Consider the following 25,470-nt stretch of genomic DNA (forward strand, 5'->3'; position numbering starts at 1 on the left):
AGTTATTTTCCCAGCTAATATTATTTGATTTTCTTCAAAACATTCTAAATAGCAGTTCTTCAGACAACAGTATAGACCTGTACTATTTCCATTACTGCTTATTATAGCTTTCCTCAAAAATCACAACATTGTTTTTTAATTAAAATGCTGAATGACTATTTTCTCCAAGCTTTCTAAAATGAGAGATTCCTTCCTTTAATGCTAGGGCTCAATTATATTCTCATGAGGCATCTGAAGTTTCATGTGCAATTTAGGTTTTGGGAGATATTTGTCTGCAGTAATTATCAAGAACAAGAGGTCTTTAATACAACTTTGACTTCAAAAAATCTAGCTTTCCCTGAAAGGTGAGCAATTAAGATTTATGAGAGAAGCTAAACGCACCAAATGGACACATTAGGTCCATTTTTTACTGACTGCCACGAAACAATTAATAAAAGGCTCTACTTGGACTGGTCAAGACTAATATCCAACACTTCACGTGTTTTTTTGTATCAGAGAGTAGATTTCTAAAGTTAGCAAAAAAAAAAAAAAAGAAAAGAAAAAATAAAAGCAGCAGCAAGTAAAGAAAAGGGGTCAGTTAATTAATAGATTGCCATGACAGACACTCACATACTTGGCAACCTCATGCGAGCCCTGAAGCCTATTTCAGCATAAATGACAGGGGAACAAAAGATGTTACAAAATTCTACTCAGACCACAATTATCCTCCATTCAAAGCTCCTAGGAACAGATTGAAAATTACAGGGATAAAAAACAAACAGAGGGACTCAAGACAACAGTAGGAAAAAATGCTGCAGTGACACACATTGAACCATGATGATTAACTAGCGCAACCCTTGACTGTTTTGTTCTCTCCCTCAGTATGACCAGAAAGTACAGAAAATCATCTGGTGAAATAACAGGTTTTGAACACTTGATGGTTATTATCAGAAACAACTGTTGACAATTTTAGGGCTCTAGCTGTAACCAGCCTAGCCAAGAAAACTAGATACCAACTGATACTGCCCTCGCTGGACAACCCTGACAGACTCAAAAGTTCTACTGGTATTTCTGAGCTATGCCCTCTTCTTCAACACAACATCTCTAAAACTGAGTTTCCTTGATTAAGCCAAATAAGAATATAACTTAAGCTATTAAGACTTTCATCCAAGAACAAAGCTTGCCATTATACTTTGAGGTAGACAAAACATTTAATTCCAAAACAGAGAAAACCTAAGGTACAAGTTTCCTCTGGTAACTGATGGTTGCTTTCTGTACTACTACTACTACTACTATTATTAATCAGATTAGCATTTAAGATTAGTTCAGTTCCTGAAACAACCGTATCTGCAAACTTGCAGGGATCTATGATCCTTATGCTATCCTTCCAAGAGCATGGTAAACTTATTCATTTGAACACACAGTATGATAACCCCAAAACCTGTTTTCCTGTGGTTACTTACTCTCTGAGTCAGAAATTTTCAGTCTAAACTATGCAGTTCAATATGGAAAAAACATCTAATATTTATTTTTTAAAATCTTTTTCACGTGCAATGAAATGCACTATTTTTACTCTCTAAGTTTTGAGTTTAATTTAATTTTGTTTTCTCTCACAACTGTTAAAACCTATATAGAAAACATAACTACTGAAGACACCACTGTAACAGAAAAGTATTTTTAGTAATAAAGCTGCCTTAAAATAAAATTTTAAAGAAGTGGAAGATATTACCTGAGGAGAAAGAGAAGAGAGGGAAGTGGAGAAACAGTGACTAAAACTTGGTGGGGTTGCGGGGTGGGGGAGAAGGATGCATAAAATGCTACCTAAACTTAAAAAAAAAACCCCAAACCCTATTTCATTTTCATATCCTACTTGGAAGGAGAACTTCAGTCTGAAGTAGTGTGGGTGGGACTTACCATCAAGTGATCCAGGATTGACAGCTATGAACTGCCCCAACTGTATCCATAAGAGGATGAAGCAACTCATTAATAACGGATTGGTGGATATGGGAATGATAAACACTACTATACCTAGAATTACAGGTACAGATTAAGGGGAGAAAGAAAGAGAAAGTTAGAAAATACTGTGCAGGAAATACAGTCAGCTCAATGGTCCTGCATTCTCGACTTCCTTATTATTTTCAGAGAAGTGAACCATAGTCACCGGCAGTGTTTCTGCTGAATTTAACAAAAGCAGCTCTTACTCAAGCACACAATGTGCACCATCAGCCATGACCCAAAATTTGATGTAGAAATGTAAAGCATGAGAGAAAACATCTCACTGTTAAAGGTAAGCAGCTCAACTGGAAAATGCACAGACCTCCTGAACTTTAGCCCTATTTAGTTTTATACTTCCCTGCCATTTATGGATTAAAAGAAATAGGGCTAGAGAAGCAATAACAGTTTCTTCACCTACTTTTGTAAAAGAACAGGACCTTTGGGCACTATTATTGCAAAGAACAAGGCTCAGCTCACTGGATGCTTTTCAAGAAATTCTCCTGTGATGGTATTTTTCAACTGACGTATTAGGAAAAGTAAAGAGAATTTTTCAAAAAATAAGAGGTATGTTACAACCAACCTTACCTTGAAAGGTTTGTCCCCACTGTGTGTCAGCATATGCCTCTGCAACCAACTTTGACTTGTTGAAGGTGTATTATATACTTTGCAACCTTTCCACAAGCAAACAAACACCTAATAGAGTAAAATGATGGTAAGTTTACACAAGTCAAAGAAAACAGTAAATAAAAAAATCTCATTAACAAAGAAGTCTGTTTTCACAACATTTCACAACACTTTAAAGAATTCTGAACAATAAAATGTTTTGCAACATACTTCTTGTATCTCACCAAGGAAAAAATAATCACAACCCCAAGTATTCAATAAAAACAGGTCACTGGAATAAAATATCAACAGACAGATGCTCTCGCAGATAAACACAATCGAGAGCAACAGGAGCTGCTGCATTTGTGTTTGCACTCAGTATCTGTATCTACCAGATATGGAGACAGAATGTTTCTAAATGAAAAATTTGCATTTTCTGGGCAGTAGCTATAGAAATAAAATTATTTACTTCCATAAGCAATTAATTATACTCTTTGAGCATGAAAAAGTAAAAACTCTTAAGAGCAATGCAGTTGTTTATATATCACTTTTGTATTCTGGAAAACCAGATACCTCTAGTTAGGGCCTTATATTAAATTCCTGATGAAGGAAGTTAACATTTCTCATAGGATTCAAAAATCTATGGGAGTTTTGTGATTCCAGTGCACAGAACAATCACATGCACAATAGTGCATTAAAGAGAGCAGAACTTACTCATGCTGCTTTTCTCTCTCCTCTCATTGTGTTTATCTGTAACTGAGGGAATAAAAAAGCTCAATGAACTTGCCTTTCACGAGAATTTCCCCAGCAGGTCTGCATGTGAAGGGAGGTAAAGCCCTAATTTGTCACAGCAAAATAAAGTTCCCAGGAACAGCACTGTCCATAATACAGGTTTTCAGAAATGCAGGAAACTAATTGGATTTGGGTTTCTTGTTCTCCTTAGGAGGAAAAAAAACCCCTCAACCTTCAAAAGATTGTATTTTCAAAATGAAAGAGCAGCCACAGGAGTTCTACGTTCTTGCTGTATAATAGATACATAACGCAGCTTAGTCAGACAAAGCTGGAAACCCCTCGATGTCTGTGTGACTGATCCAGACCTACTGACAAAAGGCCCAGGCCCCTAAATCTTTGGGGGTTGCCACTCCTCAGTTTTGAGATCCCCTCAAAGCCACAGAATTGGAATTGCTGAGATTCCTGGCTCTGCAACAGCTCCATAAGTGTCCCAGTATTCCCATCAGCAACTGCAGGGCACTTGGCAAAGGTGTGTTAGTGTGAAGTTACAGATGGTGGAAATACATGGACTTGGCTTTACAACCACCCACCAGAAGTCCAGGCAAGGCTTCTTGGGAATCCCTGTCAAAAATCTGAACCCAAAATATTTCTGAAATAACGTCTGTCGGAAGCAAAACTGTTTTGTCAAAGTTTCCCAGGCTCTTCACGGATGTACCTGGTTTGGACTGGAGCCATGACCTCAGTAATAGCTGGAAAAAATACATTTTACCATGCAAGGATGTTTATCCTATTCCTTTCCATTTTCAGTAAGCAACTACTAACCCCCATTCTGGTGCAAATTCAGAGTCACTGCACTTAAGGAAGACCTGAAATCCCATAAACAACACAACACAATTTTGAACATACTTAAACACCTCACCGGCAGGTGGCAGACAAATCCCTGAAACAAACCCGCCAGGATCCATCCCCCTTCCAGAGCACCCCGCTGGAACTTCTCAAAAAATAAACTCCAGTAGGGGGATTCAAAAGTGTGAACTGAATGCAACAGTTATTAGACACTTCATGCTTCCAACAACTTACTCTTTCAAATATACAAATACAGTCCAACATTTTCTAAATAAAAACATCCACAAATCATGTCACATGAAGTGTGACAAGAAATAAAACACAGAAAAAAAACCCCAACCCTGAATTAAAACCTGAAAAATCTTTCAGTCCCTTTTTAAGAAATGTAAAGGAGTCATGGATGGGATAACAAAGATCCAAGCACAACTTATTAATTTCATTGTTTCATCCAGACTTCATGTAACACTTTTATACACCTGTGGACAGAACCTGTGGACAGAAATCCTCTCATGGGTGGCTAAAAAGCCACTACATTGGATGGATGATTCTGTTTAGATACTGGACTGCAAAAAAGCCATAAAATACGAAGCTGAAGAGTTCAATCATGCCAAAAAATATTAGTAAAATACAGCCAGAGTCACAGCTGTCTCAGTGACACATTTACATAATAAATTATTTAAAGTAATGCAAATGAGCATTTTATTTAAGTTTCTTACTCACTGAAGATAAAGTCTAATGGCCTAACATTTTTCTTCTGAAGAAATGACAGGACAAAAAGTCAAAAGATAACAACTATTCTACTTCAAGAACTGATATTATCTCTCCCAGAAATTGAACAGCTGCAATACACAGTGCCTAAAGCCAGCAGATTGCTTGTGTTGGATGTAAAGGTAGTTTACATGATATATTCCAGGCATCAGAGGTAATTTGGGAGCTTGAGGAGGGGCAAGTAGTTAAGTACAGAGTTGAAATTACTCTACTGGAAGATGTTTTGAAACACTGAAATTGAGACCAATTATCATTTGACCAGGGATTAGACTGGAATTTACATGCCTATATATGCAACTTAATTTAAAAAACAAACATTAGATGCAATTATACAAAAGTCAAACTTGCCATCAGTATTACACACAGAGCTGTTTTGTTAAGACTTTGTACTCTTGAGTCAGTCTTACATCTTCCGTATCATACATTCTCTATGTATTTTACCTCTAGTGAGACTCCACTGGTTACAGTAATTAAGATGTGACTTCACCTGAGTTCACAGACAGCAACACGTACATTAAGCGTTTTAAGAAAATTAACTCCAAGTCTAAGCACTTAAAGATATACCAGCAGCTTCAGGATGTTGAAAAGTTAACACACTATCAAAACCCTGGTAGTCTCAAATAATTTATTGAAAAGAACTGACTGCATTCATAAAGTCAGGCCACTAACTTTGCTACCACTAGTTAGAAAACTGGTATTTTGAAACAGACAATTTCCTACTGTCATTCAAGAGCAACATATTGGCAGATAGGAAAGAGGGAAAACGCAAAAGTAACACGAACCCCTCCTCGCTGACCATCCACGTGTATGGAGCGAATGTGATCTGCCAAATCCGGGCTGGAGCTGAAGCAGGCGTGGCAGTGATCCCAACAACAGTTATAGGCAATGCTTTTGGCAGAGGAGGCAGGAACTCCTTGGCCATTCATCATGACCGGCGTGGAACGGCCACTGGAAATTGTGCTGTCTACGTCCATGATAGTGCTGCTTATGCTGCAAGACAAAAAAGCCCCAAAACTAAATCAAAGTTTGTATTTGTTGCATATTAACAGAGCAAATAGAAACTGTAGCTCTTTTGACATTTACACAGGTTGAAAAAAAAACTTACACAAATTAATTATTTCTTGTGATTCATCCCTTTATTCATAAATGTACAGTTAGGAAACATCTACTATTACTCAACAGTATAACTTCTTCTGGACACTGGGAACAAAAGGGAGGAATGGAGAATTCTCAGTATGTCGAGCCCAGCACACCCTGCCAACACTAGAGCCTTAAAAAGAATACAGCACTTCAGTTCTACATAAGGCTTAAGGTACTCCCATGTGGCGCCAGCATAGTTTCCACCATTTGCATGGTCTAAAGTAAAGCTTTTTGTTTTGGTTTTTCAAAACGTTTCCAGAGAAGCCAGAATCAGCAGAGGAAATCTGTGGCCAGCAGGGGTCACTTTCATCAGCCCTTCTGCTCTGTACCTTGGTAGATACAGAGTCAAACATCACAGGAATGAGAAAAGTCTTGCAGAGATCATGCTTTTTCCACATACAAGCAAAAGTATGGAAACTTATGTTTTTCCACATTGAACATTAATACACCTTTTTTAATCTTGTTAACCTTCTCAGTTGCCTTGAGGGCCTTTACATTTTTGTCTTCCACAAAGCCACAGCATTACAGAACAGCTCCTCTTTGACAGAACCTCAAAAGACCAGGTGGTCAATCTGCTTAAACAGGAACAAGTGAGATCAGATTGCCTGTGGTCTTGTCCAGTGAAATTGTTAATGGGTGTGTTCAAAGGCTGGGATTTCTGCTACCTTTCTGAACAATTTTCTCAATGGCTGATTAACCTTGCTGTGGGGGAGGGGGGAAGTTTCCCAACATATCAGAATTTCCACTGTTGCAACGTGTGCCTCTTGTCTCTCATCCTTGACGGTTGCAGGGCTGAGATGACTCTGCCTCCTCCATTATAAAACCTCTCTATCAGATCACTGAACACAGCAAAAACCCTGTCCTCCTCCTCCCAAAACTGAAGGAACACACACACTCAGCCTCTCCACATATTGCGTTTGCTTCATCACCCTAATCACTTCGGAGAGCCTCCACCAGATCCTCTCCACTATGTGTGTAACCCGGATATGTTGAACCATTCTGCTTTTTAGGTGCTGTTTCTTGTTTTTATCATCACTGTTTACACACCCAGCATTGTTCAATTACACACTGAGATGAATGAAAGAAAAACAACACCGTCACTCAAATTATGAAGATACAATTAGTATGTTTGCTCTTCTGATGTAAAAGTCTCTACTAGTGATTTCTCACTAGATTATCTATATCTTTTTTAATCACTATTGTATTAGCAGGTTTTTTCTGTGATAGATTTTGAAACAATCACAGATGCTTGCTTTGTTTAGATTTCCCATTCTCACACACCATGCAGATTCCACTGCATTTATTGATAAAAAGTGTCTTGCCTTAGTCAAAACAAGACTCCCTTTAGCAATGCTCCCAGTTAAGCTTTAATTTTAACTGCCCTGAGTAACTTGGTTTTCATGAGCAAACTCTTATCTCAGTAGATATCAGCAATGTAACATATCTCATGCACAAACCCCTTAAAAATCTTCTTCCACCTCATTTTCCTGCACCTGTTATTAAAACTGAACAACTATTCTTAGGCCTTTGTTTTCCAACTTAAAAAAAAAAGTTTTAGAGACCTTTCCAACAGCTTTTTGCTTTAACGAAGGTATATCAAATACATACTTCCTAAATGCTACACAAATACCACTTGTCTTTCTTCCCCTCTCCTCCCAGTTTCAAACAAGGTCGAACAATTTAGAAGGGATAGCTCCTACCCATGGAAGCCATACAGGCAATTTGCTGCTACACAGCATATTTCCATGTGCCCATGGTTTTTATTTTCTTCCCTTTTCCATACCCTGAATGCACAGAGCTTTCCATGATGCCTCCTCATGTCTCCCTTCCCTCCCCATTAGTCCTGATTTCTTTTATGACGTAAGCTACCAGCCCCAACAGCATCAACACCCACTAACTACACCTACTGGTAACAGCATTTTAGGATCCCTGTAGGAAATTGTCAGAAGCTTTACGCACAAAACCTGTTGCGATCAATCCAAATTTTTCCACTGTGCCAGGCTCACAATAGATGCAATTACGGGACTGACATCTGCTTCCTCAACTGATGCCTAGGCCAAAAATTATTCCCAAAAATAAAGTCTGTAAAACTGCACTGTGAAAGCAAAATTTACCAACAAGATGATAGAAAAACTGAACAATTAATTACAGTTAATTGTGCCACCGCCCACCTCCCCCTCAGTTTAAGCTATCCAAATACAGTTTTCTCCAAATCCAGCTTGGAAGTAGGTTTGGACACACAGAATGGCACAAAGCCCAACCACTTCTGCCACAGACAGTGCTGTTACACGGATCAGTGGTCCTGACAGGAAGCTGCTTAGCCAAGGATGGCAAAGCACTGCACATACAGCACCCGTGCACCAGCTGCCTCACACCAGTTTAGGTCAATAAGTAACCCTGCCTTCCTCACAGCTGAAAGGTATCAAAGGAAACTACTTCCCAAGTCCTTTCAGGAAAAGTTCAAGCTTCAAAGCTATTTACAGTCAGTACAAATTTCTACATCCACAGACAGCATTAGGACCACTCTCACATACCCCACAAACAGTACAAGCAAACTTCTGACTGAGAGGACGTGATGTGTTAGGGACCGCAGGGCAGAGTAAACACAGTTCCCTGGGGTTTGCAGTCTGGTCTTAAGTGGGAAAGCAATGACAAAACATAATGCTGAACAAGTTCTGTGAAAGCATTTTGGGGCAGAGTAAAAGTACACGCTCACACAGGTGTGTGCATGTGGTTTCTCTGTCTCACAGGCATGAAATCTGCTTAATTCCTCTAAGAGACAAAAATCCCCTGAAAATTATCAACCCAAAGCATGAGAGTTTAGTTCACACTGCAAGTTCAGTGTAACATATCTTGACACAAAACGACAGGTCTCTAATTTTACAGCCTAAGGAATGCAAATGCTTAGTCTTTGGGTACTTTTATAAACTATCCCACCTTTTTTACAGAAAACTACGTAAAAGTCAACTAGGAGTACTGATCCCAGAAAAGGCTATCCTGACAAGTAGGGTTATTAATGACATAAGAAACCAGTAACACTTGGCAAGCTAATGTAGTTATTATTGTTTAAATGTTTGCTGGGTTTGGATTTAATGGCCTAAGTGCTTGTTAAGGGCTAACAGATTAACATGGTATCACAATTTTGTATCAAAAGAACTGGAATAAAAGAGGATGCCCATAGCACTTAAACCAAGTAGTGGCATATAGAATTCGGAAATTGAGAATGAAGTGCTACACTAGACCACGATTCTATAAGCTATTCAAAATACTGTCTAAAAATGGGAAAAAATATAACTCAAATTCAGTTGAGCAATAACAGCTCAGTATTTAAAATAAAATGCCCTCCTTCTAGTTTGAAGAAGTTTGAGTAGGACATTAAAGAGCACAGACAAATATTGCTGTAACAGAACCTACTAGAGAAATAGCTCAATTGTTTATACAACAAAATAACCAGCATTCACACAACAGGAGACTACTGGTTTTGGAGGTACTTACTTGATAGATTCTTGGTAGACTCTAATGCAAGAAACTCACTGCCCTGGCATACCCCTTCTCTAGTAACAATCTGTTAAATAAAAATGTAATATACAGTTTTTGTTTCCTCTTCTGTGCCTGCAGAACCAGCACATTTCAGGTGATCAGACGCCTCCCAGAACTAAGAAATCTAGAATTAGTTTCTGTCTCACTTAGAAAGTTCTGTCATTCACTAAAGAGGTAAAGGCTGCAAAGAGAATCTGTGGAAGACCAGTGCTCAGCTCAAGTGTGTGTAGTTCTCTCTCATCTTTCATACGCTGAGAAAGTATCACGCAGCTTTTCAGAGAAAAGTCTGTAGTATGTGTAACATTAAAGACACTGACTTGGGCGGTCTCTTGACCTGCCCATTTCAACATGAAGAAGAAAGATAAGTTTTACAATGTGGCTGCTGCTAAGTCTGTGAAGACTTAACTGCAACACTGTGCCTGTTAGAGCTGTCGATTCACGCACTCTCGTTTCTCAGAATTTCAGAAAGGGTGTGAGGGCAGGACACACAAGCAGATAAGATGTGTGCACAGACACTCAGCCGAAGAAGGACTGGACTACAGAAATAGTGTCTGTGTATCTTTCAGTCTATGAATGGGGCTTTTCAATCCAATATTACTTTCTGTCTGCTTGGGATGATCTGAGAGAGGAAAAAGTTCCTTAACAAAGGGAAGGTAATAATAGAGAGGAAAAAGTTCCTTAACAAAGGGAAGGTAATAATAGAAATTACATCCTTCTGCTTTCTCACCCAAAATCCACAAAGTCTACAAGTGGGAAAGTAATAGTGTGCATAAGAGGAGAAAACAAAGTAAGAAAAACACAGACATCCTGGTAGTAGAATAAAGGCATTGAAACAGATTTTTAGCTAGCCAAGTTAAAGCAAGTTTTTCTGCCTTTTGCAAAGTCCCTTTCTCACAGGGAAGAGATCTGTTTAAAGCCTGCCTTCCACTATCAAAGCAGAATGACATGAGCAGAACTGAAGCGCTTGTGGCATACCCCTCTTGCCAGTGACAGACAGGTCTGGGTTTGCTCCCAAGCTGTAGGCAGGCTCCAGCTCCATTGTAATGGATCTATAGACCATGGCCTGATGAAGAACATTAGACATTTGAGTTTCAGAGAGTTCAGCTCAGGGGTCATCCCAAACAATAGAGCATCAAAAACAGTCACTGCTGGAGAGAGCCTGAACACACAATAGCAGTTTTTAAGAAGCAAGATTCAAAAGACTGACTAATTACTAAAATTTAGAACTGTTACAGCAAGCACAACATAGTCTTCGAGCTTATGTTGTGCTCCTGTTTTCATCCTAATCTGAGCACTGGAGTTAACCTGACGTAAAAATCACAGGTCTAGAGGCAAGAACTGAACGCCTTTCTGAAATGCCTTACTAAACCCACATCTTGTTTCACCAAGTCTGCAAACACTGGCAGCGTCTGCCAAATGCAGCAAGGTAGAGCTGAAAACACAGAATCTTCTAAGAAGGGTCAGACATTTTTCTCTCCTCCTACAAATTCTGCCTATACCAAGAGATCAACAGCTTTGAAACAGTACTGACATTTAAAATGTGTTCATTAAGCAAAAACATGCAAGCTCAAATACAGGAATCATTACCACAGAGGCATTGCTTCAGGTCTTATTTTTACCTGTGGCTAGAAATAATACAATCTCCATTATCAAGAAGATTAAGATATTTTTAGCAGCACTTTCATGTTAAAAGGTTAGTACCTGCACAATCATATGTGTCCAGTGGGTTAAATTCAGTTCACACTCTGCTTAAAAACAATCCTGAAACAAAAAAAAATGCCTAAAAACTTGTAAGAAGCTGCAAGTCATTTTCAATTTATAGAAAAAATTTTTCAAGCACTTTAAATTCAGGATTATTCTTTTCCTTTAAGGATCTGAGTAAAATTAGGCCACTGGTAGAGTTGTGTAAATATGTACTATAAGGAAAAAAAGAAATCCAAATTATTCACAATTTAAAATGCACAGATTTTAAACTACATCTTTTACATCTGGGCACTAATTTTTGTGTACATTTAGACGTGAATAGAATTATAATGAAACTATGATTTAATGCATTAAATAAAATGGTATATTGCACATCACTGCTGACACACACTTGGCTCTCCAAGGAGATCGTTTTCCTCACTACTGAAAGTAATACCTTCTGTTGAATTTCATGAAAAAAATGCCCAAAATTTATTCTTTTCCTGATTTTGTTACCCTTTCAGAACAACAGAGAATAAGAGTTTAGAAGGAATATCACCAAAAAACCTGAAAGAACAGCAACATAATTTCATTTTTAGTTTCCATGAAGTCACATTAGCAACTGTCCACTTGAAGCAAGAGCAGAGCCAGGCACTGAACACATGCACAAAAGCCCAATCAATTTGCTATTACACTTTTAATGTCTGCTAAACATACTCCCTGCAGACCTCAAGTGAAGTAACCTTCCCTCAGGCAAAACTCAGCCCTAACAGATGGGCCTTATAGCATGCCCTTGAGGGTCAACAAGCAGACCTCCAGTCTGATCAACAGGAGCTCATTTCAGGGTTAGAGCACCTCCACTGAGAGCACCCAGCTCCCAGTGCCCACATGTTCCGTTCAGGAGGCAACCACAGGACCCAGCTGAATTCAGCTAACACCAAACGATCCTGACAGATCCTATAGGGAAAAACCTCATCTCAGAAAGCATCAAATTAGAAACGAACAGCAATTTCAGGCAACACACACTGCAGGGTCGCTAAAACCTACACTACTGAGCAGCCATCAAACCGCACACTACACCACTCCAAGTTTCAACAACACTTTCTTCTGACACACACAGTGATAATCCAGCCATAAAACATCAAATCAGCAGATTGCCTCCGAAACCAAATGCTACAAACCTTACTGGAAGTAAGCAAACAGCTTAAGGATTTAAAAAAACAAATAAACCAAACAAAAAATAAATACCCTGCTAGTTTCTTTACCTTTTACTAGTCAGTGAAATACTGTCATTTCCCCTTACAGCTTCAGGTACATTGGTCTAATCCATAAGGGAAGCTTAAGAAAGAAAACTGAATTGTGAGATAAAACAAGCTCAGAATAATGGGAACACTGTGAGTGACAGCTAGTTACATCTCACAGCAACTTCAAGGGTTAAAACCTTGAAATCAACAGAAAAGCTTTTACCACCTGGAAGACTAAATCACATCTAGGTACTAATCCCAAAAGAAAACAAACAGCACTAACTGCAATCATTCAATTACAAACAGCAAGTCAAAACAGAAACATTGAACGAAAATAATAATGACATGCACAGTGACATCCCCCAGCACCTCATTATTTTCATTTCACTAGGAAAACTCGGAACTGAAAACAAAAACTCCACCATTTTCCCCATTACTCCTATTGCTTTCTAAGATAAGAAGTGGAAAACTGTGGTGTGAGGCTCTGGACAATGGACAAGTTCCACAAAAACAACAGCTTTCCAACACCACAAAATTCAAAGCAATTTACACTCACTACTTCCTAATGCAATCAATGATAAAGTGAAGATAAATCCTCACAAAACATTAAAATTATCAAATTATTAATCTTGAGCTCCCATCACTGAGAGGAAGCTCTTCCACCTGTCCTATTTTATAATATTTCTGTCAATTCCAAACATGGGAGCCATGGATACAACAGATTAGTAACAGAAATTGCTCTACTGGCTCCTAAACAATAGCAGAGGAAAAGTAAATTCCAAACTTTTTGTACTAAGGTTTAATTTTTCATGACATTCAATGAACATTAAGAAAACTTTAATGCCAAACTCTTTCTGAAGTAACTATCAGAATATCTGCATGGGGCTACCAGTATATAATAAAAAGCAGGGCTCAAGACAATTATACACAGGTGGCCAAGGAAATTTAGGCTAATCTTTTTGCTTTATGCTCTCCAAATGATCATGTCAATTTAAAAATGAAATCAAAACAGATCCTAAGAAAAACAGAGTTCCCAAAACACGAGCAACCACTGTGAGCCAGCAAGAGAGCAGAAAAGTTTGATATTTGCCTGAACTTTTTTTGTCTGCCTATCTTTGGTAAATTTGGTATTTTGTGATGCATCTAGGCTGCTAACAGATAGACTCTTGGTACTAAATGTCAGTAACTTATCAATTTAAGTCCCCAAGCCAAACATTCATGTTTCACAAGCAAAACAGTTTGTCTTATTTTAATGGATGTCGTTTGACTGTGACATGGAAATAACAATGTTTTAGATCTCTTACACTTTTCATCCAACCAGCAATCAACCTGGAGGGGATCTTCAAAGGCAACAGAAAGCAACTTCAGCTACCTGCATTTCTAACTCTTTTTTTTTTCTTTTTTTGCTAATTTTGCTGAGAAAACCATTTGTCTTTACTTGAAATAGAAAGTACCCAAAATACTTTCATGACTGATAACGATGAGTTTCTGAGTTCAGGAAAACCTACCATCAGTAAGAAAAAAATAGTGTAAGTGGATAAACCACCATGAAGAAAAAAAAACAGAATAAAAAGAGAATGCAGAACACTAAATGACTGCCAAAAAGAAAGGTAACTCATGCAGCAACAAGAAATCAGAGTATCTGGATCAAAAAAATAAGTCAGGACTACATGAAGTGCAAGTCCACCACTGTGTTTTGAAGGCAGCACCTTCTGTCCACATCTGCTCTTGCGCATTACATCCACAGAGATCCTCACAGCAGACAAACAACACAACTGACTCCATGGCTCTTCAGAGGCAAGGGAGGCAAAGCAGGATAGGCAAGCAACATTAGTAAAAAGCAACATTAAGGCAACATAAAGAAAAAAAGACCACACTTGGAGCCACTTGTGCTTCTGAATCACATAAGCATATTTCTGGAAATCAAGACTATCAAATCTATGCTTTACGCTGATAAAGTTATTCTAACAAACATCTCAAAACAAACAAGACTCAAAAAGTGTTCATAAACCAATCTTAAAAACAAGACAGCAGTATTTTTTATTGAATATATGTAGTTTATATGACTACTAAGAAAGCAACACAGTGGAAAATAAAATAGTCGAGAGAGAATCTCATATGGCATGGCAAGTGGTAGCATTAAAAATTTGTTTTTAAATTCCTTTTGGAGCAGCAGCTTATTTTAGAGTAAAGCTACCACTAGATATGGTACAAATACCTAGAAAAGGGACCAACACTGCAAACACTTCAGTCTGATAATATAAAACCAGGTAAGATAGGAAAGCTCTTTGAGACAGAGAAATTGAAGGAACTTAAAATAACAAACATGCACAGGAAACAAAACAAGACTGAGAAAGTGTGTTATGATTCACCACCTCTAGAGCTGTTTCCACTCCCCTGGATCACTTACTTTGATTATTTAGATTGTTAGCCCTAGAATATTTGGGCTCATAATACTTGCATAACATAAACCCAGGTTATCACAGGATTTGTAGGATACAGAGCAACTGGGACCTCAATGAGGAAACTCGGAATACCAAAATATCCAAGGAGTGGTGCAAAAATAGAGCAGGTAAAACATATGTGCCTTGTGATACGACACTACAAAGATGACATTCTGCAAAAGGATTACACAAATCAAGAAACTGTACTCGATTTTGCCTTAAAGATACAAGTAAAACTGCCTTTCATTTCTGGGAACCACGTTATCTTCAACTTGATAATCTCCCTGAAAAGTTAGAGAACAGCAACATGTGGTTCACAATTTTCAGTCTTTACTGATAAAAGAGTGTGTTTACTAGCACAGCTTAGGAGAAGCAGAGAAGAAAAACACTCAGTCACTAAAGAACCACCAAAAATAATTAATTTTTCTAACAGTGCTTCCCATTCTGAGAACCATAATCACTATGAAGTAGTCTAATCAGCACTGGAAGATAACAGCCTTCAGGCATGGTGTCAAGGAAATTTCATCTGCTGTAGGTATTACCCTCCCATTCTCCCAACCTCAGGATACCTCCCCTCACTCCGAACACAAAACACAGAAAACAAGCAGAAGACAAAATGACAAAAGAAAGATGCAACCTTACAGAGAAAATCTAAAAAATCCTTCCAGTTTCAATCATCACGTTAGATTCAACTTAATACAGAAAAAAATACACAGGATAGCATTGTATAAAGTAGCGGCCTTGCCTATTTATATCTCTGTGAATCGTTGCTACTCCAAGTATTAACCAGGCATCAAAAGCAAAGAAACCAGCAAAGTACAACTCCACTAACTGGCTCAATTCATAACAGAAAGGTCATAAATTAAGGTTTGATTCCTATTCTGTTGGGCACTGAATTAACTTTTACTTGTACCAATTGTCTAAGCTATAACTTACTATTCAAGTCAGCCTAAGGAAATCTACATAAAGATATGCCGAAAGGAAATTATTCCAAAGGAAAAAAAATAAATCTACATTTCTCTGTTTGCATATATTGAAAATATTTTCTTTGCACTTTTAACATTTACTTTTTCATTTGGAATCTAAGTTAGTACTACAGCACAATAGACTAAAACTATCAAAATAAGGATTTGACTGCAATTTTACAGGAGAGCTAGCAATTTATACAAGATGCTACATGGAATGACATTATTACTAAGTGGAAATTCTTTATGACAGATTCTTATTTAGGCATATTTAATAAATTTTAGTATCACTGTATGTGCCAATAGTCCATTTTTTACAAGTTTCAACTCCAACAACCAAGGCGCAGTTTTCTCCCTCTGACATTATACAAGCTGTTTGAATTACAGCACTCCTCTATGGTGCATCAGGATGACAACAGGACTTTCAAGATTGTAACAAATCTTTTGCTTTTCTTTAGCAAGTATCTTGGCATATACCTTAAGTAACCTCTATCAAAGAAAGAAAATACCCATTAAACATTAGCAACAGAAGATCAGCAAAATTTAAGAATGTAAATTCTAGTATAGAGAGAAAATCAGATATGGGAAAAGAAATCCCAGGTCTTTCTTCCTTTGCATTTTACCATTGTTAAGGCGGAAAAAAAGTACTTCAGCCCCTCAAAAGGCTTCAATATTTTCCCCAATTCTTTGTTGGTTTTGAATGCTGCAAAACCACAATTTGAGAATTGCAATCACTATCTTAGCATATCACAAATCCAATGACAAATAGCAAGCATAACATGGAATATTTATATTTCCTTTTCTAAAACAAGTTTATTTGAAAATGTTCACATTTAAATTAACAATCCCAGAGAGAATGCATATAGTTATAAAAAAGAATCAGTTACATGGATAGATAACCAAAGAAACCTCAGGGAATGCTACAATATTACCATTTTGTATTTTTGCAAGTCATGCCATTGTATTTTTTTAACAGCAACTGGGAGAGTGGAAAAAACTGACTGTTCATACAAAGAAGTTCCTTACCCTCTTCTGTTCCTGTCTCCTGCACAACTTAACTGGAGTTTACATTCCCACCTGTTTCAAGGACTCCCTACAGTTACTTGGCTACTTTACAGCAGAGACCAATTTTTCACTTTCTTTGGGTTAAGTTCTCTTTTCTCCTCTCAGGCAATTAGACATATCTCATTCCCTATCATCCCAGAAGTTTTCTGTGTGTATCTCACATCATCCCCTTGCCAGAAACCTTTATTCCTGTCTCCAAAGCTCCATCTGCTTTACATCTCCCTTCTATGCCACGTACCACTTTCCCAGCCAAGAACAGACTGCTCTACAACTACCCCAAGGCAATGGGTTCTAGGTGTATTTCCATACTGCTGACTTCCATGCCAGCTCTCCATGCTGCTCACTTCCCCACCATTCTTCTCCAGCCGGGCAGGGCTTTCCAAAATATATGTAAACATATGAAAGGTACTAGAAAGCTGTGGAAAGATCTGAGCAAGAGTGGTACGGTAGAACATTTCCACTGCATCATCCAAGAGAGTTAGTTTTATCTGTGACCAGCTGCAGGAATGCATGATGTGACATCTCTGCCAAAAGGCCGTTCAAGCTGCATATAACACCCTGTTTAACTTCACTGGAAAGTGAAACACGGAAAGGGAAAAAAAAAAAAGGGGGAAAAAAGAAAAACCAAGACAGGGGTTTTTTTCCACTACTGCCTAGAAAATTCCCTGAAAAACCCCACTTATCAAACCTTGTATTTAGAAGTTACCAGACCTGATGATGTCATGAACTTACACAAAATGCACACAGACCGGTGTGGATGTACAAATCCAACATAAAAGCAGAACTATTTCTGTCTTACATTGAATAGCAAAATGTTTATTCTCAAATTCTGTGAAGTATATTTACATCTTACTACAATAACTATAACAGCTCATTATACCAAGCTCTTTCATCTAGTTCACAAAAAGACCTCATGTTAACCACTCAATTATACCAACCAACAGCTTTAGTAATAAAGATACTCCCCATACAAAATATCTGGGCTGTTTTGTCTTCCCATCAAAAGCTATTTTCTCCAGTGCCAGAATGGCATGAACATAACCATTACAGAAACAAGGGGTTTATTTTGCAATTTGAAAGCAAATAACTACAGCAACAATAAATGTAGTTAGAAATGCTGAAAATACAATTTTCAGCATAATTTCTGAAACTCGGGTAAACTTCTGTATAGCTCACTGTCACATGGCAATACACACACACACTCTAAAAAAAATTTAACGACTTAACCACCTTGTATGTGCTAATGAATGATTCTTCACTTCCTGCATAGGAACAAGTGAGACTATGCAGCAAAGAGAGGCCTGAAGCACTTTTTAATCTGGTCACATGGATCCATGAAACACACCTATTAGTACCACATGTCCTCCGGACTGTATTTCAAATTTACTGTTCTGCCTTCATAAATGTCATTCATACAGCTCATGTGCCAATGCCAAGTCAGTCTTGAAAGTTCTTCACTTTCAAGAGTTTAAAAGCTAGATAAAATAAAGACTATAATTAAAACTAATATTTTTAAATCAGTATACATCTCAAAGGTTGACAAGGTTTAAATCTCATGTAAAATCTTCATTTTACATGAGATCTAAAAATCTCAGGCTAGAGCCTGGAATTTTCACATCTAAATCTCTTAGCTTTCAACCCATTCATACCACTCTGCCTCATTTCACTCAATAAAATGAAAAAAATTTCACAATCTGAAGCACAATGAGGTTTATTACTGAAAAACTTACCTGAAATGTGTTTTCAAAACTGCTCATCTATTAAACAGAAACAGAATAAAACATTTCTAGAAGTATTTTGCAAGTCTTATGTGGTTAAGAACTGAAATGGTCACTGAATATTTTTGAGTATTCCTTGAGTCCATGCCTCCCAATAATTGATGTTGTTGGTGAATAATAAAAACCATGAAAAGGTTATACCCCGCTCCGCCCCACAAAAAAGCCAAACAAAAAGAAGAAAATAAAGCCTTACAAGTTACATGAAAATCGCCTGTCAATAAGGTGGACATTAATTAGTGCTGTGCCTAAGGGAAAGATTACTACATAGGTCCAAAGACAACCCGTTACACTTGGCCTACCAGCACATCAATCAGCACTCACAGATCACTCAGCAAAACAGCAGATCCTGCAGCTTAAATGTACCTTTTCCATGCTCCTTGCCTAGTCAGGAGGAGGAGGGAGCAAAGGATAAACTGCTAAGAAGGGCAAAGATAATATAAGAACAGTAAGCCAGGGGTAACTTCTGGGTGAGAGTACAAAGACAGAAGACAAATTCACACGGGTGAGCAAAAAAGCTCTTCATACAGCTCTACTACTCAAATATCTGCTCAGCAACTTCTTAAAATTGCAAGACCTACCTAGTAGTAAAAACTAGTAAAAACTGCTTTTTAAATCAAACAAAATCTGATGATGAAACTATTTCAGATTTAAATATACTTCCATAATAAGTGTTACAGTAAACAATATCTAAATTATTTCAGTAAACTAAGTGTTTGTAAGTAAATATCATAATTCAGCAATAACAACAACCGTGAGCTGCAGATGCATCTCCACTGCACTCGGCTCAGCTGGTTTATACCCAAATGCATGCACTTGCTTACGTCCAGCTTCAGTCTTTATAGTTAACTGAATCATTATTTTTTCTCTTCAAGTCCTGTCAAATGCTTCTCAGCATTGCAGCAAGACTAGAAGCTCCAGAGGACTCTGGAGGAGCACCACAATCCTTTCAGCACAGGTCTCAAGTTAGGGAAAGGCACAGGAAAATTAGCAGCATTCACGGGCTGATAACAGCCTAACTGTAAATCCAGAAGATAACTAGGCTTCAATGCAGACTATTATTACTCAGCCAGCTGATCTGAGCTTGCTCACCAAGTTGTGGACAAACTCCTGCATGGTAGTGGGAATTTAGCACAATTCCCAGAAAAGAATGGAACTATTATAGATCAAAAAGATATCTGCCAGTTCTAGAGTTATTGCACTGAACTCCTGCTGAGCAGAAAATGCCACCTGGTTATTTATTCCAGGTATCAGTCTGGGTTTTGCTTTTTCCTTTCTGGGCTTTTTGGGTGGGAAGACAAGCATGTTTTAACAAAGTACGAAGTCTGTGTATGGAAATGGAGGGTTAAAATCCACCCTAAATTTCAGGGCATTGACAGTCACCTCTGTATTTATTTCTCGTGTTGCTAAAAATACTTACAAATTTCCTACAAATTATTTATTCTGTAAGTGAATGCTCTCAAAATACATTAAAATGTTAAAAACAGAAGTTGCTGAACAGTGGTTCTATTTTGACCACATGCAATATTTTCTTCTTCACCTGTTTAATTTGTATTTGATATCACTAAATGAAAAATCAGACATAACACAATGTGGAAAATTACAAAGAACATACACAGGGAAATGGGAATTTGATCACTCATGGAATCTGGGCCCTCTTACCACACCCTTTTATTCATTCAAATTTTCTAAAGAGGAAGCAAGAAAAAAAAATCCCAAGCCCAGGGGCATGATCTGAATGTTACCAAACCTGCTGACAGCAGGAGAGTCTTTACCAAGTACACTCTTCTCCCAGCTTCCTCTGGCTAAACCCAAGGACTGTAAAGTCAAGCCTGTAAGTTCCATCTCTTCCTTTTTCTCTCTCTTCCCTCCCCAGGGTATCTTATTTCACAGCACACTGAGAGTCAGACACCAAGTTCCTCAGGACTTTGGAGACACAGGGTCAGCAAAGGTCATGAAGTACCATTCAATAAACTATTTCATATAAAACAACACTTAATAGACAGAATATCATAGTCTAATAGTCACAGAACTTATATTTGAATTCAGAGGTGACCAAATCAATGAATGATTAAGTCTTTCAGGATTTCAATATATTATCATATACCTGTACCTCCACCCTTAAACCTAAACTGTTTCCAGCTCTGCCCTGGTATTTCACCATCTCAACTTACGCACTCTCTTTAGCACATCTACTACCTTTTGCAACACTCTGCTAGTCCGTCTGATCATCTGAAAGGCACAGGATTATGTTGTGGCTGCCTTCCAAGCAGCAGCAATCATTTGGATCACAATGCCAAGCAAGCAACTTGCTGGACTACAAGTGACAAAAATAATAAAGCATTCTAACATGCTGCAGCAAAGAGTGCACACCGAACAAAATTTTCCATCACCAGGAATAACAAATGGCACTCTTGGTAGCATTGCTCTTCTCCTACCAACTCAACAAACAGGCGTTGGAATTAGAGCACAAAATGCTCTCTCAGCACCCCAACTTTCCAGCCTGGCAGGTCAAGATAAAACTTTGCAAAGGTTAAAAACAAGGCACAGTCCTTATTTAAACCACTAACCACAAAGAGTCCCACTCCTGCAAGTGAGCCTGTGCTGGTGGTACAGGGAAGGAGCAAGGACCCACACACATGGATTTAACAGTGTACAGCAAGAGGACCATGAGAGCAATGACAGAGAAAGAAAGCAGCAACTAGCTCTGGACTGCACAGGCAAGTCAGAATGACTCTACTTCTAGAAAACCCCTGCAAGTTATTTCTGTTATTTCCTCAACCCAGACATGCACTTGGATAAGATCAGGATTAGATTTAGACTTTCATCCTGTGAAAAACAAGAAACTGCTGTTTTAAAGCTCCTTTACATACCTGTTGTTTTTCCAGAAGTCTACTCCCATACTTAGTCAATTTCACATAAAATCTCAGCTTTAAAAAAAAAAACCCAAAAACCAACCAAAACCTACAAACAAACACCAACATCCACACCCCCATTCCACTTGCATGAGTTTATAAGAAAGAAAATGTGACTTCTATGAGTCTCAAAACTCTGATGGAAACCAAAGAACTGAATTTTTTTCTGTCTTCTTAAGGGTTTTAGGCCAATTGCATGGTTTGGGGAGCTGACTCACAAAGAGTTTGCTGGGCTGGTTTTAATCTTCGAGGTTAGATCTAGTCATGCCCCGTTTTCATTCTGAAATATGGGTATTTGTATATTTACAAAGATTTTGATCTAACATATATTCAAAGTACATTTCTGGACCAAAACATGTAATTCTCCACTTTTAACAGTGAACCTACCTTAAGAAAATACAAACAAAATTCTAATTGTTACTTAACTGTAACACTAGCAGGGAAGTCTGAGACTTTTCTTGCAAAACAAATAGAAAAACGTACAAGTTCCTTCAGCTATTTGAAAGGACTAATTAGTAACTAGGCAAACAGCACTTTCACACTGGTTTTATGTCCTTTTTCCATCCTATTTTCAGTTTTTCAAGCAAACTGTTGCATACAACATCCAAGAGAGCTACTGCATAAGCCACATTCTTTGAAATGCTTGACTTAGTAGGCTGAAACAGACCTGAAAGGCAGAATTCAACCATGTGTGAGAATTCGGTAATGCCTTTCCACCAGAATCGAGCCAGAATCTTGGTGAAACGAAATGTGTAGCTTTAACACAAAAGCTCAAGAACTCAGCTTTACATTCACTATTACAGAACTCATTCAAAGATGACGATGAGCCTGCAAATACGGAACCTCGCTTCACACTGTGCATGATTATTACTTGTGCACACGTAATGCAGGAAAGGCTAGACTCCTATTTATTTTAGTAAACTCGATTTTTCCCCCTCACGTTTTAAGAGGTTTTCATTCGGTTTTCTCTCTCTAGAGCAGAGACCCGGTTCGGGCGCAGGTAAAACCGCATCCACAGACGCATTGCCATCCCGAACCTTTAGTACACCCCACCTGCGCGTTGGCGCAAGACACAACCCTGAAGAACCCCGAAAGCACCATCTGAGAAAAATCCGCAGCTTCCGAGGAAGGAGGCCCCCGGAGGAGAAGGCAGCGCCCGGCGGGGCCGCTCGGGACTCTCACGGATCGGCGATGGCCGGGGAGCGCCCCCTCCTACCCAGCCAGGAGCCGGGCGGCCGGGGAGCCCGAGGAGCAGGGGCAGGGGCCCGGCACAAGTTGGCCGGAGAAACCTGTGGCTGCCGTGACACCCCCGCGGCCGGGAGCGGGGCGGCGCCCGGGGAGCGGGGGCTGCCGAGGCGGGGAGGCTGCCGAGCAGGGCCCCCGGGACGCGCCGCTCCGCCCGGGGAAGGGCACCGGACACTGACCTGTCCTCCGAGTCCATGCGGCTGAGGGGCTCCCCGTCCGAGGACATCTCCAGGCTGCCCCGCCGGCCCCCCGACGTGGCGCTGCCGCAGCTGCTGCCGCCGCCCGTGCCGGGGCCGGTGCCGTATCCCTCGTCGCCGCCGCTGGACACGCTGCTGGAGCTGCTGCCGCCGCCGCCGCGGCCCGGCCCGTCCTCCTGGCCGCCCCGGGGGCCCTTGGGCTCCTCCTTGGCGTCGGCCTCACTGCCGCCGCCGGGGCTCGGCGAGCGGGTCTCGTCGCTGCAGCAGCCGCTGCTCGTGCTGCTGCTGCTACTGCCCACCAGGCTGCTCTCCTCCTCCTCGCCGCCCTCCTCCTCCTCCTCCTCTTCCTCCTCCTCCTCCTCCTCGTCCTCCCCGTCCCCGGCCTGGCTGGCGCTTTCCGGGCTCGGCTCCGACATGCTCTCCGCCTCGCCGTTCAGCAGCAGCAGCGGCTCCGGCTCCGCCGCGGCCGCGGACGAAGGCGGCGGCGGCGACGAGGAGGATCCAGCCCCGCCGGCGGCCGCCACCTCCGCCGCCGCCGCCGCCACCTCCGCCTCCTCCTCCTCCTCGGCGGGCGCCGCCTGCCCGGGAAGGCGCCGCTGGGGCTCCGCCATGTCGCTGCAGCGAGCGGCCGCCATGGCGCCTGCGAGTCGCTGCCGCGCGCGCGGGGCCGGCCGCGGGCGTGCGCACGGCGGGGGCGTGCGCGCGCGGCCCGTGCGCGTTCCCGCCGCCTCCCCTCCTGCCTTCGCCCTCCTCGCGCACCCGCAGCACCGGGGAGGGGCGGGGCGGGGCCCGGCTCGTGCCGCCGCCGCCGCACGCGCTACGGAGCGCACCCGGGGACAAACAGCGCGGGGAGGGCGGAGCGGCGGCGCCAAGGGGCGGTGGCGGGTGGGCGACGCGGTCCAAGCTTGAATCCCCGGGAGGCGCTGCCGTGAATACCCCCGGGGATCCCGGCTGAAATCTCCAGTGATCCCAGCTTGAATTCTCCATGGATCTCTACTTGAATTCCCCTAGGATCCCGGCTAGAGTCTCCCTGGGATCACGTCTGGAATCCCCCGGGGATGCCGGGTTGAGTCCCCCAGGGCTGCCGGTTCGAATCCCGCGGGCGATGCCGGCGCCCCGCTGGAATCGCGTCATCCCAGGCCCCGGCTACCGAGCCAGCGGGCAGTGCCGCGGGACGCGCCGGGAGCGGGGAACGATGCGCTCCCGGTTTCCCCGCCTCGCTTCCAGGACGGATCCCGTGTCCCACAGCGGGGCACCGGCATTCCCGGCTGGCGCTGCCGGGAGCGGGTTGGCTCAGGCGGAGGGAGGGGGTCAGCGGGACCGGGAGAGCTCCAGTGGCACCGGGGACTGCGGGTCTAGGCAGCCCCGGAGCCCCCAGTTCCTCTCGCGGTCACCGGAGTGGGAAAGCGGGGCGTGGAGCGCACGGGAAAGGGAGAACCGAGGCTCCCCGGGTGCCGCTGTGAAACCACCCGGGCAGCATTGCCACAAAACGGGCTCGGCCGAGGCAGAAAAGAGGCAGCGAAAGGCTTCCAGCGCCACTGACAAAAAGGAGTGAAAAAAGCGGCCGCGCTGTGCAGTGAGGAGAGAGACTAAACCAGAACAAACTGGCCTTAAACCTCCCTTGGCAGAGAAGAGGCTTCCTGGCTTCCGGGGAAAAGCTGTGTGACCAAAGGGGAATGTGAAATATAGAATCACGGGATGATTGGAAGGAACACTTAAGATCATCTCCTTCCATCCCGCTGCCATGGGCAGGGACATCTTCCACTGGATGAGATTGCTCAGAGCCCCATCCAGCCTGGCCTGGAACACTTGGAGGGATCCAGGGGCAGCCACAGCTTCTCTGGGCACCCTGTGCCAGGGCCTCCCCACCCTCACAGGGGAGACTTTCTTCCTAATACCCAGTCTGAACTGATGGATGTGTAGAAGGGGTGAAAGCTTAACAGGATGCCTGTCAATCACATAGAAGCCTTCAGAACAGGGTTTGAAGATTAACACCATTTAATGATAATGTAAAATGGGATAAAGTTTGCTATAAAGTTTGTAGGAGGGGGATTTGCAGCAGAACAGGAAGATAGAATCTGAACGCAGAGATAAAATCAGGTAGTTTGACAAATTATTGGAGAGATGAGAAGGGTAATTGAAAGCATAAAATGCTATTCCTTGTGAATTTTAAATGTCTTATATCTGTCAGTCTTTACCCCCAACACTTACAGGGCTTTTAAAACACATTTAAAACAAAAATCATGAAGCTGTGGTAGTTTAGTTTAAAAACAAACTCCAAAACACAGAAACACAATTCAGTCCAGAAAAACATTGCCCCTTCTGCACGTGAGG

The 25,470-nt window shown here is 41.1% G+C and overlaps 1 protein-coding gene across 2 annotated transcripts in view; it reads right to left on the bottom strand.

The window, feature by feature from the left end:
* The window catches only part of AEBP2 (AE binding protein 2), a 43,138-nt gene extending 19,266 nt beyond the window's left edge, over nt 1-23,872 (bottom strand). Inside the window, exons 1-3 of one of the 2 annotated variants that reach the window (XM_085049210.1) lie at nt 23,119-23,872; nt 5,706-5,913; nt 2,560-2,667 (exon numbers count right to left, since the gene is read on the bottom strand). In XM_085049210.1, coding sequence (XP_084905336.1) covers nt 2,560-2,667; nt 5,706-5,913; nt 23,119-23,771 — 969 coding nt within the window. In that variant the 5' untranslated portion in view covers nt 23,772-23,872. The remainder of the gene's footprint in view (nt 1-2,559; nt 2,668-5,705; nt 5,914-23,118) is intronic. The other variant, XM_085049211.1, reaches the window with a different exon arrangement.
* Nucleotides 23,873-25,470: the final 1,598 nt, after the last annotated feature.

This window comes from Lichenostomus cassidix, chromosome 1Aa (assembly GCF_008360975.1).
Source record: "Lichenostomus cassidix isolate B80296 chromosome 1Aa, HeHo_3.0, whole genome shotgun sequence".
In the NCBI taxonomy this organism is placed as follows: Eukaryota; Metazoa; Chordata; class Aves; order Passeriformes; family Meliphagidae; genus Lichenostomus; species Lichenostomus cassidix.